This window comes from Scylla paramamosain, chromosome 36 (assembly GCF_035594125.1).
Source record: "Scylla paramamosain isolate STU-SP2022 chromosome 36, ASM3559412v1, whole genome shotgun sequence".
In the NCBI taxonomy this organism is placed as follows: Eukaryota; Metazoa; Arthropoda; class Malacostraca; order Decapoda; family Portunidae; genus Scylla; species Scylla paramamosain.
The window spans coordinates 2395069-2414944 of NC_087186.1; the positions used below are offsets into that span (position 1 = coordinate 2395069).

At 36.8% G+C, this 19876-nt stretch overlaps 1 protein-coding gene across 3 annotated transcripts in view; it reads right to left on the reverse strand.

Moving 5' to 3' along the window:
- Positions 1 to 6484: 6484 nt before the first annotated feature.
- LOC135090824 (C-signal-like) overlaps positions 6485 to 19876 on the reverse strand; it is a 141584-nt gene continuing 128192 nt past the window's right edge. For 2 of the 3 annotated variants that reach the window (XM_063987904.1, XM_063987903.1), the window contains exons 5-6: positions 13316 to 13465; positions 6485 to 7142 (exon numbers count right to left, since the gene is read on the reverse strand). In XM_063987904.1, the coding sequence (XP_063843974.1) occupies positions 6918 to 7142; positions 13316 to 13465 (375 nt within the window). In that variant the 3' untranslated portion in view covers positions 6485 to 6917. Of the gene's footprint in view, positions 7143 to 9504; positions 9925 to 13315; positions 13466 to 19876 lie in introns of all 3 variants that reach the window. The other variant, XM_063987906.1, reaches the window with a different exon arrangement.

Sequence of the window (19876 nt, forward strand, 5' to 3'; positions counted from 1 at the left end):
ACCAGCATGACAAAACTGCATGGTTTTTGACAGCACATATCGTGTAAGACAAAGTATTATGGGACAAGATATTAAAAATTGAGGATAAAATAATAGTAGTACTTATACATACCACCATGAATACGGATTTTGTGAAGTTTACAAATCAAAGGCAGCTGCACAGTCACCTTGAGGAAATACCTTGAAGGTGAAACAGCCCTGATACCTTCCCCTGTTACTGTTCTTGCACACTGCACAATTATTACACTCTGTATGTGTTTCATAGAGCTTATAATGACACACCAATGCTATGTCCTGCACAGCCCAGTAATAGGCAACTGTGCAGCATGAGACACCCAAGAAAACCACCATATGTAATAACAAATTGCAATGCAATCTGGTGGCCAGCAGGAAAAGGCCACATCTGAATACTAGAAATGCACACCAAATAGTGAATACTGAGATCGTCCCACCGTCAGTTATGCATTACACTGCTAGACAGCACAGCTGTGGAAGAATAGAGCTTTGTTCCTCAATAGATGTGTACAGTTCAGGTTCGCAGACTGTCAGGGCAGCACATGGAGTCTGATGTGAGTTTTGTTCTGGCTCACAGGCTGTCAGGGCAGCATGTGGAGTCTGACGTGACTTTTGTTCCTGGATAGATGTGTACAGTTCAAGCTCACAAACTGTCAGGGCAGCACATGGAGTTTGATGAGAGTTAGTGCTCACTACTGAATGACAGCTGGGCTGCCCAAATTGAGGCAGGCTGGTTGTTGGATTTTTCTCTACTGTTCTGTTGTCCCATGGATATCACATGCACAGTGGTGCAGTGTGTGCAGTAAATTCACTAAACAGCGTACCAGGCACTGTTAACATTGTGACCCTTTATAGAATCTTTAAGGTCCACAGGATAAGAAATACCTGTTTCTTATTTTCAGTTCAAAATCCAGGAGTCACTACAAACACACCAAGCAGTGTGTGGTGCAACTGGTGAATGGTCCCTAACTGACCATCAAGCTTAGAGTCTTTAAGCAACTAGCTCTCACCATGGAATGTGGAGCATGACAACTGCATAATATTCATGCAAACATTTAAATCTTCATTAAATGAACATAAAAAATATGAATCCAAACCAGAACCTTGAGCCCAAATCACCATAAAAACTAGTCAATGATACTGTATTTGCATTATCAATGGGTTCTGTACTTTACTCAAATGTGATGATAGTGCTTGCTGTTCTCATGGTCATGATGAGCCTCTGGACATCATGACACTGCAAAGTTTTAAAGGGACTCATTTTTAAGCATGTGACGTGCATTTGCATCACAAATAATTATGGTAGTTCAGTGATGAAAAATTGGGTATTTTCACAAGAATTATTCATAATCATTTGGGTTTAAACAAAAAAAAGAAAAAGTGGTCATGTAAATAGTACTTGGTTGTTGGTAACCTACACAACAATTTTGAACTTGTGAGTAAGTAGAATTATGAAAGTGTATTCACTTTCACAGAATAAATTTGTGATCTCAGCATCAAGCAATGAATTATACCTGTAAACAAATCATTTGATAATTTTTCTTGTACTCTTTACTTCAAAATTACAATTACATCATTATGGAGACAACACTTATTACCAAATCCTGCTGTTTCATTCATAGGTGGTGAACATGCACTGCTTCCTACACACGTCTCTAACATCACCCCTCTCATTTCTGATCTGGTTGGCTCACTTATATGTGGTGGATTCAAGGAGGCAACGGCAGCATGGTGAGGAGCAGAGAAGATTGTGGCCCTTCTAGTTTGTAAGAGTATATTTAGGCATGAGAAAGGTGCAATGCCAGGACAGCCCTTTCAGTTTGTAAGAAAAGTTGCCTGGCTACCCATAGCAGCTTGAGGGAAGGTGATGAGAATGATGAAGTCTGTTAATTCCTGGAGCCCCAAACTTCACCCTAATAATGCCTTCCTTATTCCACAACACAATTGGTAACTCTGCACCATACAGCAAACACAACATATAACAATTAACAACCACTTGCCTCATTCAGCCTTTCAGACATGTGAGGCAATCAGTTACACTAGACTTGCCCCTACTACTACTACTACTATACTATGCAGTTGAGCTTTTGTTTGATTTCATTCAAATGAAAAAAAAATATATCCTTATGTTTATTTTGTTGGGGACTGGAATCCAGATCTGCTTAGATTAGGTGATCCAGTAGTTGTAGATCTCTTTAATTTAATGAATTCACATGGATGTTATCCCCATACAACTAAACCTACAAGAGTGACTTACAATAGTCCTTCCTTGAGAGATCAAATTTGGGCCTCCATTCTAGAAAGTAATGTAAAAACTATCCTTTACATTGATTTAATGGATCATTTTCCAGTTTTCTCAATTTGTAAAAAAAAAGAAAAAAAAGTCATTGAAGTGCCAACCAGAGGTGTCTGGTTGGCACAAACATCAACAAATTCATAATGATAACAAATACTAATTTTAATATTCAAGCCCCAAGTGAGGTATTTGATAAAAATTCTATAGTCTTTACATTGAAAATTTTCATAAAAGCCCTCACATTGCAACAGGCCTAAGAAATGACATTACTGAAAAGCACAGACTGAGTAGGCTGGTGGCCAAATGGCCTTTAACATATGGAAATCAGTATAGAAAGTACAGAAACAAGCTTGTTTCCCCCTTCTTTATTTTGCCAAAAATAATCATCTTAAAGATCAACTTAAATCTAGATAAGGTAATTAAGTCAGCTTGGACTGTTATAAACAATTTGAATAGCAGAAATAACAGTTGACAAAGTGATGAAATCAAATTACTAAAGGATAATTGTCCTGCTGTAAATATCTTCCAGGGACTTGCAGTTAGATTCCCATAAGCAATATTCTAATATTTCTACAGAAATATTATTATTCCTATATCCAATTACCACACAAGAAGTTCAACAGTACCTCAAGTCCCTGAAAAACACAGCACCAGGCCAACATGATATTCCCCCAAGCTTCCTGTGACACACTGCCCATCCACGTCCAACTCAGCTATGTAATCAGTTAATGTTTTAGGGAAGGATGTTTTCCAGATAAATTAAAAATTACCAAGTAATTTCCATCAATAAATCAGGAGATAAAAACAATTATCAGCCAGTACCAATTTTACCATCATTAAGAAAAGTGCTTGGAAAAAATATTGTAAAAAAAATAGTGAATTTTTTTATTTTAGATTATTATCAAAAGATCAGTTCCACTTCTTTAAAAATAAATCCACAGAAAAAGCAATAATAAAACTCACAACAGTGCTTATTGGGAGTGGATGAAATTGGCTTGCATTTGCACTTAGCCATGCATCAACAGAAGGGCAAATCACCTCCCTTCATGATTCTTGCCTTGTGTGGACTACCAGATGGAAAGTCAAGAAAAAGTGGTAGGGAGCAGCTTTTAAAAGTGTTGCCAAATAATGTTTAAAGCATTTCTCTATGTCTGGCACATAAATGCATCACCTGTTGTGGCCCTGAGATGCACATCACTGCATCACCTGTCACTTATTGCTTAATATGAATAAATAGGGACTATAACAATCCTGTCATCAGTGGTGTACCCATAAATTTGAAAAGGGAGTCATATATGAAAAGGGGTCATATATATATATATATATATATATATATATATATATATATATATATATATATATATATATATATATATATATATATATATATATATATATATATATATATATATATATATATATATATATATATATATATATATATATATATATATGTCAGTCACAATCACTCGGTGACTGAGCTTGTAAAAGGGGGAGGGTGGGCATGGCTGCATGGTCCCCCCTTGGTATGCCACTGGCTGTCATGATTGACACATAAGGATGTTGTGTCCCCATGATGTACTCACTTGACATAAATCAACAAGTTGCCTGGGCACCTGTAAGGCCTGTTGTGGCCAATGAAGGAATCTCACTATGGCTCATCATGGACCTGCCTGTGGATAGCAGTGATGTGGGATAACATCTTTTGTGAAAAAATGTTTGCCTTTGACTGGAACTCTAAATTGTCTTAGCTCAATCCAGCCACTGAACTTCACTTTTTTTGCTAATATAACCATATTGTAAATATCCATTATCTTGTCTTGATGTGGTGACAATCATCCCAGTATATTTCCCTGCACTTATTATCTAAGGCAGTTGGTGATTATTGTATCATTGAAGATTGTGAATTCATAACTACTCTACATTCAGCAACTTATGCATACAGAACTCCTGCTAATGTGAGCATCACATTGCACAAACTGGCACCTCACTTCTTGGTCTGAAAAAATCTGCTGGGAGAAAATAGCTACATGGCAACTTAGCTTAGCTACTCATATCTTTTTGAAAACATGGAATAACAGATTCAGTGTTTGACATATTGACATAAGGGAAAGTTATCTTTTGTGACTGCTCCTTGCTTCAGCTAACAAAACAGCCATGTTTTTTTTTAAACAGTGTTATACTGAGGTGATGTGTGATGCCTGGAAAATATACAGGCCACAATTACATAGTACGAATGTTAGAGTTTCACTAGAATGGTGAAATTACTCCGCATAACTTTTGTCAGTGAAATGACTTTGAGTGCAGTGATAAAGAAAGGGGGTGATGAGTGATGTGAGGATGTGCTTCACCACAAACATGGTGGTGGGCCATCCCAAAATCTTTGTTTTTTTACTTGTTTTGCTGTAAGCTGAGGATATACTTTTAACTGTCTTGTGTAAGGTGATCAAACATTTTGGGGTAGCTCACCACCATGTTTGTGGTGAGGCACATCCTTACATCTCTAATCACTCCATTTCTTCACCAATGCACTCATAGTCTTTTTATTGGCAATAGTTATGCAGTGTATTTTTCAGTTTGTTTCACCATTCTAGTGAAACTAACACTTATACTATGTAATCATGGTCTGTATATTTTCCAGGCACCACACATCAGGTCAGTTTGTCACTTTGTTTAAAACAAACACCACCATTTTGTTAGTGAAAGCAAAGAGCAGTCACAAAAGATAACTTTCCCTTATGTCAATATGTCAAACACTTAATTTCAAAAACATATGAGCGGCTAACCTAAGTTTCTATGTAATTATTTTCTTCTGGCAGATTTTTTTTCAGACTGAGAATTGGCAAGTTGCCAGTTTGAGCAATGTGATACTCATGTCAGCAGGAGTTCTAATCATGAATGTCACTGACTGTACTTGAGAATCTTTCGAAGAGCAAAAATTCAAAGTGTAATCACTAATTTTAAGAATTAGGCAAACATAAGATACAATGTAATGATTTTGCATAGCTTTGAAAATAACATATCTTCTTAACTCCTCAGGTGTGGGAAGGGTTCCTGATACAGCAGCTGATCAGTGACATGAAGAAATCATTTAGGACAGTGAAGGTTGTGAAGCCACCAGCAAGTAGGGGAGATTCATCTGAAAAATTCTTGGTTGGGAAAGAAATATTCTATGAGCCAGACACATGATACAGTATGTGACAGTGCATAAAGGGCCTATCACACAGCAAAATTTCCATTCTTCAGTCAGAACCAGGATTACTACTGGTATGGTCCTCATTATTGACAATTGACAGGGTATCCATAGTCTTCTAATGCTATGGTAGATTTCACCAGAGGACCACAGTTTTTCTTTTGATACCCTGTTGAATACTGATGACTAATATAAACAATATGACTAATGAGAGAAACATGATGCACCATGAAAATGCTTGATGCAAGTCACTGGTGTTTTGCTTAATATTAGTTAGCCATGGAGTATGGTAACATGTCTGCAAAGATCGTGGTAAAGTCATGCTTGTTTCCCATTTAATGATATTTGTGTTTAATTTACATCTAGGACAGCAGCTGTTTCATTCAATTTAAAAACATTGTTTGGCACACCAGACACACTATTTGTCTTTTTTTATACCTATATTGGGAGGTGTAGCAGAGAAGTAAAGGGTAAACCTTGGTTAGTCTGGGAAAATAGCTAATTTGGGACAGCTCTAGAACAGAGCCTCAAACTTTTTTTTTTCTTTTTTTTTTTTACTTAGTGATGCACTAAAGGTACATTTTGGATTTTGACATCCCTGTAGTTAGTGTAGTGTGGGTCTACTAAAAGGCTCAAACTTAAGAATACATACCTATCAAGGAAAATTAGGCAGCACGCTTTAGTGATAATCATGGCTCACAAGTATCTTTGGCTCTTAGAGCCAAAGATACTAAGTTTTGATGGCCAACTTGTATTGCACTGATGAATACCTTTAATTTTATCAAACATGCCTTGTTTTCTTATATGCTAGAAACTGACTGAAGAAAATGTAAATTGGCAGTTCTCATTCTATGGGAACAAGAGGTCATTCAATTTGAATAAAGTATGCTCTTCTCTTACTCACTTATCTGACCTAATTTATCTCTTGAATCTAACAGTATATTTTGTGTGTATGGATGTTACTAAATTAAATGTTACAATTTCTATTATATATATTTATTTCAGTATTATGAGATACCATTGCTACACTAAAAGTGACTTCTGTTTTCATTACTGCTAATTGTTTCCCTGGATTACATGATTAAAATATTAAAAAACATGGCTGAAATTCACTTAGTCTAATTGCTTGGTAAGGTAATAATGATTCTTCTTAAGTTCATGTATTTTAATAGACATCATGCTTTAAATGACTGTCAACCAATGGTGTACACAATACATTGGTTGGTTGGCACTTCTAGAATTGACATTCTGATGTTATTTGCATTGTTAAAATTAAGATGTGTTAAGATGACATGCAATACACTGTTCTTTATACAAGTAATACATTCTAGTTAATGGCAATTAACACTTGCTATTTAACTGAAACTTGCCAAGAAAACTAAATTAATAATGATGATGGTAATGGTGATATTATCACCAAGGCAGTTTGACACCATCATGTTGATAAAATTGCCCATGGTGGGTGTCATTCATGGTGTTAAGAAGATGCAGAACATTAGATATGCTTTGCTCTGGAGTAAGAGAAGCATTCTTGCCACCCATATCTGTTTGTGCCCATCCAGGACATATGCTGCTCACCAAGATGTTTGAGTTCCTGAGATCAGTGCTTAACGATTTGGTGATGGCATTCAATGCAGCCTGGAAAAAAATAATAAAATAAAAATAAATAAATAAATAAATATACATCAACATAATAAACATGAATGTGGAGTACACCCAAAATTATACCTCATGCCTTTCCATATATATATATATATATATATATATATATATATATATATATATATATATATATATATATATATATATATATATATATATATATATATATATATATTTTTTTTTTTTTTTTTTTTTTTTTTTTCAGTAACACTCAAATCTTGGCTTTAACTTAATTGAAAAAGTTAACTTAATTTAAACTAAAACAGTCAGATTTAATGACACAATAAACTCTTTAATTCTTCCGACTAAAAAAGAGGGGAGGTTGTTTGAAAAATCTGAAGATTACAATTTTCCAGTGTGAGTTTCAGTATATTCAATTCTGTGTTATCACAAGTGTGTTATGCTACTGTGTTATGCCACTATCGAAGTGACCGGAAATTACTAAATCATGTTTATCATGGTTCTAAAATTGTCACTGAAACTCTTCTGATGGATAACCAAACAGAGTTTACCTTAGTCCTAAACTGATTATAGCAGCAGAAAATAATTAACCAGGTAATCAAATAATATTTCTTGTCATCCTAACCTTATTATAATGGTAAAAAAATAATGGCCAGATTACTATAATGAGCAACAATTGCTGGCCAAATATTCATCATTTTTATCCCCATCTTATAATCACCACAGTACTTGAGAAAATTCCTGCCCATATAATCAAAAACACATTTATACAATCGCAAAATCACACCAGTGGCTTAGTAGTAGTGTAGTTAAATTGCCACTGATCAAAATAATATCAATGAAGGATACTTATAATATGGTGTCATTACTAAGGCACAGTGAAATCCCTTCAGAATTAAATGTTCCTAGAGCTGAAGTGAGGATATCTATAGCGCCTTGAAAGAAGATGTTTATTTCTTTAAGATAGGTTGTCAGATGACCTAAATTGGACTTACAAATTTTGTCTACTTGATATGCAATAATAATATTTCAGAAAATTGCTCTGCAGAAGTTAACAGCATCATAAAGATAGTAAATGAAGTTGTAGACCTACATGATTTTAAGGTCCAGTTGTGTTTAACTCGGTGGGAGTTATGGGAATTACATTGATAAAAAATAAATAAAATAAAATAAATAAATAAATAAATAAATAAAAGGCTGAAACAGCACTTAGTGGGTACATTATTTAATCATTTTAACAATATCACTTATGTACAGAAGCTAGCAAGAGTTCAATCGAACAAGGAGGGAAAAAGAGCAAGCTAGGCAAATATTGTGGCCCATGTGGAAGACAGTAAATAGATCAATATTAGTCATGTGAAGTCTTTTTTTTTCTGTCTTCCTTATTGTAACTTGTTTTCACAACATTATTTACATCCAGTGTTATCAGCATTGTATCTATGACTATTCCTATGATCTTCGATAAACAACCCTTGGCCTGCTTCCCTACTCTTGTGGTCTGTATGTGACATCAACACAGCCTGGGATGTGAAAGTGGACTACCTCCTGCTCTCCCTGCTGCCTAGATATTACCTCAAGTTGGCTTCACGTTCCTAATCCTGCAACACCACAGAGCCCTAAATCAAGGGGGTTATCAAACCATTGTTGGTGAAATCTCTTAGTTGAACTTTACTAGTGGTAGCTGGCATTTCTATAATAATCATAACACCTCCCTGCCAGCTGAGGCTTGCCTGAAGCTATTCAGAATCTCTTATTATCTGTAGTTAATAGCAATCATCTGTTCTATTTCTTCTCACATCATCAAGTATCAGAGTGGTTCTCTGTTTTTTTCCCCTTTTTATCTTTTTTTTTGTTTTGTTTTTTGTTCTTCAGCTGAGACAGGAACTTTGGCACCTCTCCTGGATTTGCATCCTCTTCTATGCCATGATGAGAGCATAACTGACTGATGTGTTGACACCACACCTCATTTGGTCTCTTAGCAAGAATGTCAACACTATGTGCACTGGAATCCATGTGGTTGCTTGTTATGCTTCAGGCCAAAGTACAATTTCTACCACTGTGATCCCATCTTGAAGAGATGAATCCTCTTGGAAACTAGTTGACTGTGTCCCACTCATTGCTTGTTTCCCTTAAGAAGTGTGAGAAAAAGGAAAATAGCATCCAGTTTGCATCAAATCTGGCATCTGTTGAGCAGACTGCTGAATGAGTGCACAGAATCCAGTGGCATACATCTGTATTTTAACAACAATTCCTCTAGTGTAATCATGGGCAGGAGTAACAATTTACACAAAGACTGTTTGAATGGCTGTATTAGATGTTCAACAGCACTATCTGCAGTTGAATGATACAGTGCTCCTGTGAGGTGCACGATACTTACCTCATTCCCTGTATCGAGCATAGATTTCCTCCGACATGAAGGTAGCAGCATTGTCTGTAACTATTGTGTGAGGATATCCACAGTGGCCAAAATCCTCCTCTTACAAATCCATTATGGCTCTGTTCCATGCAGAAAGTGTTGCCTGTATGCAGGATATTTAGAGTGAGTCTCTATGAGAATCAATTAGTTTGTACCCAGGAAGTTGATGACATGATCCACATGTAGCCTGCTCTAAGATTTCTCTAGTAGCATCCATGGATGGTTAGCTGACTTGGGTAGCACAAGCTGTTCAAGTCTAGCATAGGCTCAATGTACACCACCATGCATGCTTGTTGCTTCATTCTCTGTATCCCAAAATGGCCCAGGTGTATTAGTTATATTACTCTACTCCTCAGTCTGTCTGGAATGATGACCTGTGGTCTGAAAAGAAGACAACCATTCTCAGTAATCAGAGAATCCACCAGCTTTCACTGAAGCACCTCTTAGGAATTCATATTATGTAGCCATTCTTCCTTAATGTACCACATAATTGTAGGAATGAGTAGATCTCTGCTGGATTCCTTAGTCAACACTCCTGTCTGTAGGATTCAGCTGCCTGCTAATAACTTGTATAGTGCAGACCACTGACACATCTGCTGCCTGCTTCTCATCGAACTTAGCATCCTTTCCTGCTGGTAGTCAGCTGAGGATATCTACATTACTGAGGTCCACTGTTTGCCTGTACTCATTGCTGTAGTCATACTGGCTTGGTGTGAGGGCCCATCAAGCAAGTTACTTGGTAGCTAAAGCAGGTGACACACTAGTGGGACTAAAAAAAGTGACACCATCAGTATGTGATCAGAGATAACTTTTGGCTGTATATGAACAAGTGAAACTTGTCTAGGCTGTAGATTATTGATAATACCTCCTTCTGTATTTGATTTTGTATTTGATTGTAATGATGCCGTGTATGAAAGTCTTTGAAGCATGAGCAATTGGACATTTAGTGCTGTCAGCATTGTTGGAAAGATATTAATTCCTGACAAAATATTAATGTTAATGTTGTTAATGTTAAATATCAAATTAAAATTAAAAATCCACCTCAAAGAATGGGTTAAATGGCAAGAATCCAAACCCTTATCCCAGTGCTCATAAGCCCACTTTCAGCACTTCCCAAAATCAGTTATGCAATAGCACAGCAACCAACCACTCTACACATCAGCCAACTCTCTACTATCACACAGACAACTACAGCCAAGTATCCTTACTCAGGCCTCTGTACTGTTAAATGCTTAGTATTATCAAAGGTCTGCATGTTTATAAGGTAAACACCATATATAACCTGGGCTTGGTAACACATACAGTGGTACCAAGTCTCCAAAATTGGTTCTTTGAACTGGATCCTCACTATAATGAAACATATCTAAATATTTATGCCTGCCCTCATGTGCCTCCAAACCCTTTGCTGTGTGTTGCTAAAGTCTATCACAGCAAAGGCTGAGGCTAAAACTTACTTCCAAGTTATCATAGTGAGAGGGGGATGTTGAGTGCAAGTTGAACCTTGCACCTTGTTGCCAGCAAACAATGAAGCTGTGAACCAGAATGTGGTCATTTCGGTCATATGTAGATACGCGGCCAATCTATATCCAACACCAAAGATAATTCAAGCAGCTCTTACATTCATAATAAATTTGCTGTATCAAGCAGCAGCAAAATCTATTCACTCAGCTCAGTGGTGCAGCTTGGCAGGAACTTGTTTGCTGATATTGGTACTCTGAACAACAATTCACATAAATACTCTGATCTGTGTTATATTGATGTATCAGATATCTGCATCTGCAGTGAGGATACTATTAGCTTTACTATCTGCATCAGAATTTTAGTACAACAAAAGATCTGCATCAATATCTCCAACTACATTTTCTGATAAAAAAAAAGCTCTGCCTCCACCTCCACCTCTGTAATGTAGAAATGTGGAGATTGTGGACCTGTGTGTGTGTGTGTGTGTGTGTGTGTGTAAGTATGAGGTGAAAGACTGATTGAGAGTGTGAAGAACACTAAAAATGTAAAAGAGAGAGAGAGAGAGAGAGAGAGAGAGAGAGAGAGAGAGAGAGAGAGAGAGAGAGAGAGAGAGAGAGAGAGAGAGAGAGAGAGAGAGAGAGAGAGAGAGAGAGAGAGAGAGAGAGAGAGAAAGAGAGAGAGAGGGGGGGGGGGAAGAGTCATGAACATGTGACTTTAATTAGTTGAATAATTGAGAGTGAGAGTAAGCATGAATGAGTTGAACAGAAAGTAAGCATGAGTGAGTTGAGGGATTAATAGCTAGGGTAAGAATAGCTGTGAATAGGAAGAAGTAAGTGAGAAAAAAGCATGAGTGAAGGAAATGAAGGAAATGTAATGGTGAATAAGAACAATCTTGAGGATTGATAAACAGAATGACACAGAATAGGAATAAAATTATTCAAGAGGGTGTGAGGGAGTGAGGAAGGATGGAGAGTAAATGTTATGGCAATGATAGTCAACCTGGGTGCATGGTTCAACCAAGGGTGCATGAATTCTTCAAAGGGTACTCATAAATAATGGGGTACATGGAACAGTGTGTGATGTTTTAGAAAGAAAATTGTGTTTCATGTACCATGTACATAATATGGCCAGTGTGTATGTACAAGAGTGCACAATAGGAAAAGATGTTTTTTGGATGGAAACTGTGTCATGTAAGTGTATTGCCAAGGGATGCGTAGGGACTTGAAGGGATGCCAAGGGACCCCAAGGGATGCCCAGACTCCAGTGGAAACTTGTGGCATTGGTTACCCCTTCATCCTCAACATCTCTGATGAGGCCAGGTGGCCACACACCAGCCACCCACCCTAGACCCTAGACCTGCCTTAGAGGAATGCTGTCAGCTGCATCTTTGCAAGCGACATGCTCATCCATCCCCATTGTTACTGATCAGATAAGCATGAACAGGATCTCTGAGTTCCTTAGGGTAGTGAGGCAGGTAGCCCCACCTCCTAGTAGGCAACAGAAGGGAAAGAGATAGGTAGGGATTCTCCTCAGCCTTGCCAAAATTAAGACTTCAATCTTGTGAATATGACAAAATAATGGGACTTCCCTGTATGATTTTATGCACAAATTACTGTTGTAAAAGTTTAAAAAGGATTCATCTATTTTGTATTGATTCCTATGGGGAGGAAAAGTTTCAATTGCTGAATATTTTTTATTTTAGATGGCATTCAGGAATGAATTAAGTTTGAAAATGAGGTTTCACTATACATATATAAATATGATATATAAGTTATAAATAAGTTTCACATATCAAAAGAACTGGTAATTAATGCTACTTGTACATTTGCACCTACTACTTCTTTCCCTCCCCTCCCCCTCCTGCTCCTTGTAGCTGGAGCCACAATCAGTCAGTACTGGGCCACCCACTCTTTCCCCCACTAACCCTGGGACTCCTCTTTCTCTCTTTTCGCCCTACAACACTCCCCTTCACTCTCATCCAAGGGTTGATGGCGGAAAGAGTGGGTGGCTTGTTCAAGCAAGCCCCCAGTACTGAATGGATGTCACTCTGGACTGAAGTAAAGAGGAAGTTAAAGCTATGAGGATGGAGGTTTGAGTTGGTTAAAAATTTACTTAAGAGTGTAAGGATCTGAGTGATCTCTGTTAAGTAGCTCAGCTAAAAGTTTTGAATTTATGTCTAAATCTGTTTGGTAAAGACAATAATATCCATCACTCATAGCATTCTCAGCTGACTATCAGATGGGATTACAGTCTCAGTTACAGGAGCATAGGATAATGAAAGAATAGGTAACAAGTATTTTAAAAGACATACCTTGCTGGCTCTATAAGGATAGATACCCCCTTTGTCATTCTTCTCTATGGAGCCAAGCACTGAGGAGATGTTGATGATGGCTGCTCGCTTTACAGACAGCCCACTACCTTCTGCCTGTGTGGCTGCAATCTTCAGGATTGGTAAAAGTGCCTGAAAACAGAAACAAACACTGTTATAAATGTATTTCCATAGCTAGAGTATATAAAAGAGTCATGAAGATACTGGCCCTTGCAGTTGAAAGTTTGAGTAAGCAATGCAGTGATTCTTAAATTTTTATTGTGATTCCAATTGTTTTCCAAGAATTTTTTTTCCTTATTTAAGGATGGTCTATTATTTTGCAATAATGTTTGTTTGATAATAGAGGCACATGGCCATGAATATAACACTTATAGGTGGCTCTTACTTGCTGGCCCATCAAAAGTAAGGTAAAAACAATTCTACTCCACAATAGAAATAAGTTCCTCTCTGTTTCCTTGGCTCACATGTATCACCTCAAGCTAGGGCATTCCCAATGATATTGCCTCAAACAAGGACATAACTGTTAGGGCACATAAGTTGTGACTTGCTTATTATTAATATATATTTATTTCTCTCCTTGCTCCTCTCCTCTGGTCAAGAGGGGAGTTGGGTGATTAATATTCATTGTGCATTTTGTGTTTGCTAGTATAAGCAGGTGAACCAAGAGACTTGTTAGCTTATTCTAAGATTAACTACCACATTCTCTGATGTATCAGGTTCACTTTTTTCCTCTGCTCAGAAAATCACTCTACACTTTCTATGCTGAAGGTCAAGCTTTGGGTAGGCATGGGCTACTGACAAGTGGTAGTTTCAGTGTTATAGTAGAAGAATTTGTACTGTATATGAACTTCATACATCTTACAGACATATTTTGCAAATTTCTTTAGAATGAGAAGCAATTAAAAATCATAAATAACAAATACTCGTATACTTATACACATGTAATTATTATAATAAATTACAAATATATTTATTCAGTACATAATAAGCTGTCCACAGCAGCTGAGTGCTGTTGTAAGTTCTGTTGATGTCACAGCTTGTTCTACCAAATCTGTTTACAAGTGATGACTGATGGCACGGACTGCTCAAGCAGCAATGACAACTCTGTATCAGGGGTGAATTTTGGTAGTGTCACTGGTAGAGATTGATAATATTAATGGTGATGACTGATAATTATAGGGATGTTGTTTGATAGTACAAACAGTATACCAATGGCCATTTTGATAATTAGCCAATCAATGCCATATACCATCCCTGCCTCACACTCATCTCAGTCTCATGGGTGTGTTTGTGAAAGGAATCTGAGGCAGTAGTGAGGCAAGTGACCCCAAACTCTGAGATATTTCGAACTTCAAATATCGTTTTCTTGTTAGCATCACTTGCCTCACTTCTGCAGGAAGCACAATAGACAGGTTGTTTGTTATGAAAGTACTTGGGAATTATTCTGTTCAATATTTGTATTGTGCCACTGTATATGTAATTCTTATGCCAAATAAATTACAATACCCTATCAAGTTTTGCACTTGCTTTCTTTCAAAGGCATAATGCTAAACTTGAGGATAACAAAAATTGGGGTATTGAAAACACTGGAAAAATGCTTATTTATTCCAGATGCATGGGCTAGACCTGTGTGAGAATGTGTGTGTGTGTGTGTTTTGTCCTCACCCCTGGCATGATGTATTATCACAGCATCTAGGGCTGTATGAGTGTGTTTTGTCCTCACATTCAGCATGACATAGAAGCACAGCAGTGCAGCTCCATTACATCTAAAACTGTGTGAATATGTGTTTTGCCCTCATATCCAGTGTGATACCATCACATCTAAAACTGTGTGTGTGTGTGAGTTTTGTCCTCACATCTGACATAATGTAACAAAGTGGTAGTGCAGCATCATCTCATCTAGAACTGTGTGTGTGAGTGTGTGTATTTTGTCCTCACATTTAGCATGATGTGGTGGTGCAGAATACTCTGTATCTGAACATCCTTGGGATACAGTAAGTGTTGACTTCAGCTTCCACACCCTCCTCAGGTAATCTCTTTGTGTGTGTGGATCATTTCTCACGGTATCTTGTGCTCACTCTTTTGCAGGACAAAATGGCTGCATAAGCAGCTCATGCCAATGTAACTTTATTTCACCAAAGCTTATTTTCTTTGATAATGGTGCTGAATTTTGAAATGAGTTGGTTGCTGAGTTGTGCATGGCATTCAGAATCCAACAGACTTACAGTACATTGTGGCACACCATCCAGCATCTAACTATCTTGTGGAGCAAGCATACCATAAAATTTAAGAGGTATTACAGCATGTCACAGATGGCTTCCCTCATACGTGGGATTTGTGGTTTTCTCATATTGCAGTGTCCATTAATTCCTTCTATAACTCCAGCATCAATGAGTCGCTACACTTTGTTCTGTTTGGGGAAGACAAACGTTTGCTGTATGACATCTTGCTTGAGAAGCAAAGCCCTTATATAACACAAATGACTATGCCAAGCTGCAACTCACTTCCTTCTCATACCTCCATCAAGCCATGTACACTCAAGCTTGCACTTGTCAACATCATTCGGTTCATTTCCCAAAGTATCAGCTGGGTAACATAGTCCTCCTTGTAAACTTTACCCGTGACGCCAAATTGGCTTCCGAAAACCTTGGTCCCTTCAAGACAGTTTCCCAGATGGTGAATAAATACATGATTACCAATTCAGAAACACACGGGGAGGCACGTGTTCACACTGGCCACATCCACTGCAGTCCCCCCATCTCTCCCTTCACCACACCCTCCAACCTCATATCCCTAACAGCCTCCCTTTCCTCTCCATCATCCTTCTCTTTCCTGTCACCTTCCATACTTCAAATGCTTTTCTGTCCACCATCATCCTCACTTCACTACCTCTTCATGCATCAATTAATATTTCAATGTACTCAATTCATCATATCTTCATGCATCAGCATACTCACAATTACCAATATACTCATTTTACTCTTTCTTCACCATCTCAATATACAGTAGGGTATGTGACAGTGAACGTGATTAATTCCAATGAAGCGTCTGTTATAGCAAATGTGCATTATGGTGACTGAAGAACCAATGGAAAAAAAATAAATAAATGGTTCCAAGGAACCAGAAAATAATATAAAAAATTCCACAATTTAAAATAAAAACTTCAAAATAAGCACATTTGCACTACTGTATTTGAAGTAACACAACAAATATATACAGTACCCTTCCAAGTTTCGCTTCACCTGAGTTTCACAATCCTTGAATTTCACACCTATGATTCTAGTCCTAAAATCTTACCATGCATTATTGCCCTGAGTTTCATGCTGCTTTGACAAGCATAGGTCACATTTACCTATTGTCAGCATCACATGTATAAATACAGTAAACCCCTATAAGCCTCTCTCTCTCTCTCTCTCTCTCTCTCTCTCTCTCTCTCTCTCTCTCTCTCTGAAAGTAAGAACAATGCTAAGGATTGCTAAATAGAATAAGACTGATTAAGAATAAAAATGGAATTACATACAAAAGAACCTCAGTTCATGAACTAAATCTGTTCCAGGCACTAGTTCACAAACCAAATTGTTCACAAACCAAAACAATTTTTTTTCCATGGAAATTAATGTAAATATGATTAATCCATTTCAGCCTCAGAAATATGGTATTTTTACATATTTATTTATCATTTTTTGTGATGAATATAGAATGAAATTGAAATACATATCCATAATTACCTTTTCAATGCAATGACACCTACATAGGCATCATAATTACATTCTGTTTTAGTTGCTGTTGAGTGATTGCATATTATTTTTGCTCTAGCATATCATCCTTGAGATTCTATTGCTCCTCCCATAACCCCTGTTCCCAACAATCACATAAATGAGCTACACTATGCCTCACCCTCTATCCAGGATGAGGAAGTCTCATTGGCAGAGCCCACATCACAATTTCCCTCCCTATGGTTCCTCCTTTATCCTCCATATCCCCTTATCCCTCCTCCCTACATATCTCTCTCTCTCTCTCTCTCTCTCTCTCTCTCTCTCTCTCTCTCTCTCTCTCTCTCTCTCTCTCTCTCTCTCTCTATATATATATATATATATATATATATATATATATATATATATATATATATATATATATATATATATATATATATATATATATATATATATATATATATATATATATATATATATATGTTGTATTTACATAGTTGTGGTTTATGGGAGGGGAGTAATCTCATAGTATCCCATCTCTATATTTATCCAGTTTGGTCTTAAAAGCATGAACAGTTTCAGCATTGGCAATGTCTTCACTGATTTCATTTAATTTATGCACACTTCTATGAGGAAAACTATACTTTTTGATGTCTTTTCTACAGTTAACTTTCTTCAACTTCTTGCTGTGTCCCCTTGTACTCTGTGTGTCTAAATTCATAAAACATTCTTTGTCCACATTTTTCATACCATTTATCCTTCTGTAGATGTTTATTAAACCTCATCTCTCTCTCCTATTTTCAAGGGTAGGAATTTCCAACATTCTTAATCTCTCTTCATAGGTCGACTTACTCAACTCCAGAACCATCTTAGTGACTGCTCTTTGTACTCTTTCCAGTTTTATAATATTCCTCCTTGAATGAGACCACACCACTGCCACATATTCTAATCTTGATCTTATCTTGGAAATCAACAACTTTTTTTTATCATTCCTTCATCGAAATATGAGAATGTCATTCTTACTCTCTTTAACATTCATCATCTCTCCAGTAATTTTATCAATGCGTCTGTCTGGAGTCAAATTTTCAGTAACTGTTACTCCCAAATCCATTTTTTTCTTTTGATTTCTTTAACTTCACACCATCCATCTCATAATGATATTGTATTCTTTTTTTTACTCTTACTAAACTCTATTACTTTACATTTACTTAAGCTGAATTCCATTTGTCATGATTTACTCCATCTATTTATCTTATTTAAATCATCTTGCAGTATCATACAGTCATTTACATTTTCTACCCTTCTCATCAGCTTAGCATCATCTGCAACTAAATTCATATAGCCATCTATTTCTTCATTCATGTCATTCACATATATCATAAACATTGTTGGTCCCAACACTGATCCCTGTGGGACACCACTAGTTACTTTCAGCCAAGATGAGTTTTGGTCTTGTATTGCCGTTCTCATCTCTCTATCATCCAGATAATCCTCCATCCACTCTAGCAGTCTTCCCCCAGTTCTTCTATATTTTTTATTTTTATTTTCCATAGCAATCTTTGGTGTGGTACTTTGTCAAAAGCCTTCTTCAAGTTTAAGTAGACACCATCCACCCATCCGTCTCTCTCGTGCAAAATATCGACTACCCTTGAATAAAAGGACAATAAATTCATGAAACATGATATTCCTCTCCTAAATCCAAATTAACAATTTATCAAAGTGTTTCCGAGTGTTCCATCTATCTTTCCTTTATTGTTCTTTCACATAGTTTTCCTACAACACTAGTCAATGACACTGGTCTATAATTTAATGGGTTTTCCTTATTTCCTCCTTTGATTATTGGTGTAATATTTGCTCTCTTCCAGACTTTTGGTACTCTTCCCTGTGACAATGATGTCACCACCATACTGTGAATTTGATTGTTCCCAGTTGTTCTCTGCATTCTTTCAATATCCAGTTTGATACTCCATCTGGACCAGATGCTTTATTTACATCAAAGTCTTCCATCATCTTAAGCATTTCACCATAACTGACTGGGACTGTACTTAGCATATTCCTCACCAAATTATTCCTTCCAGCATCAAACTCCCCTTCCACAGTAAATACCAATCTGAAACTTTAGTTCATAACCTCTGCCATGTCCTGTGCATCCTCATAGACTTTTCCTTCAACTTTCAGTCTTGATACACCTCTCTTTTTCATCTAAAGAATAGTTTGGGTTCATTTATACACTTTTCTATTATATTTTTTATCATAGTTTCTTCTCTCCATTCTTATTATCTCAACATACTTTTTTCTAGTGTCAATATATTCCTCCCATCTGCTCTCAGATTTCCTCTTCTTCCATCTATTCCAAGCATTTAACTTACAATTTCTAGGCTTTTTGCATTTTGTATTGAACCATTCCTTAGCCTTTCTACATCTTAATCCTCCTCTAGGTACAAATTTCTCCACAGCAGTATTATATATCCTTATAAATTCATCCCATTTTTTCTGAACATTTTCTGCTTGTTCAAAGTCTTTCCAGTTCACAGCAACAAAGTACTTTATTAATTTTTCAAAATCAGCTTTACTACATTTAAATTTTCTTACCTTATAATTTTCATCAATGATTACATTTCCATTTTTCAAATTAAATTCCATCAACACATAATCACTTTTACCTGGAGGGGTATCATAGTGTATAGTTTCAATAATTTCCATGTCCTTGGTAAACACTAAATCAAGCCTTGATGGTTTATCTCTTCCACTAAATCTGGTATCACAGTCAATCCACTGAATCACCAAGTTTTTCATCACCCAGCTTAATAGTATATTACTCCATGAGTTT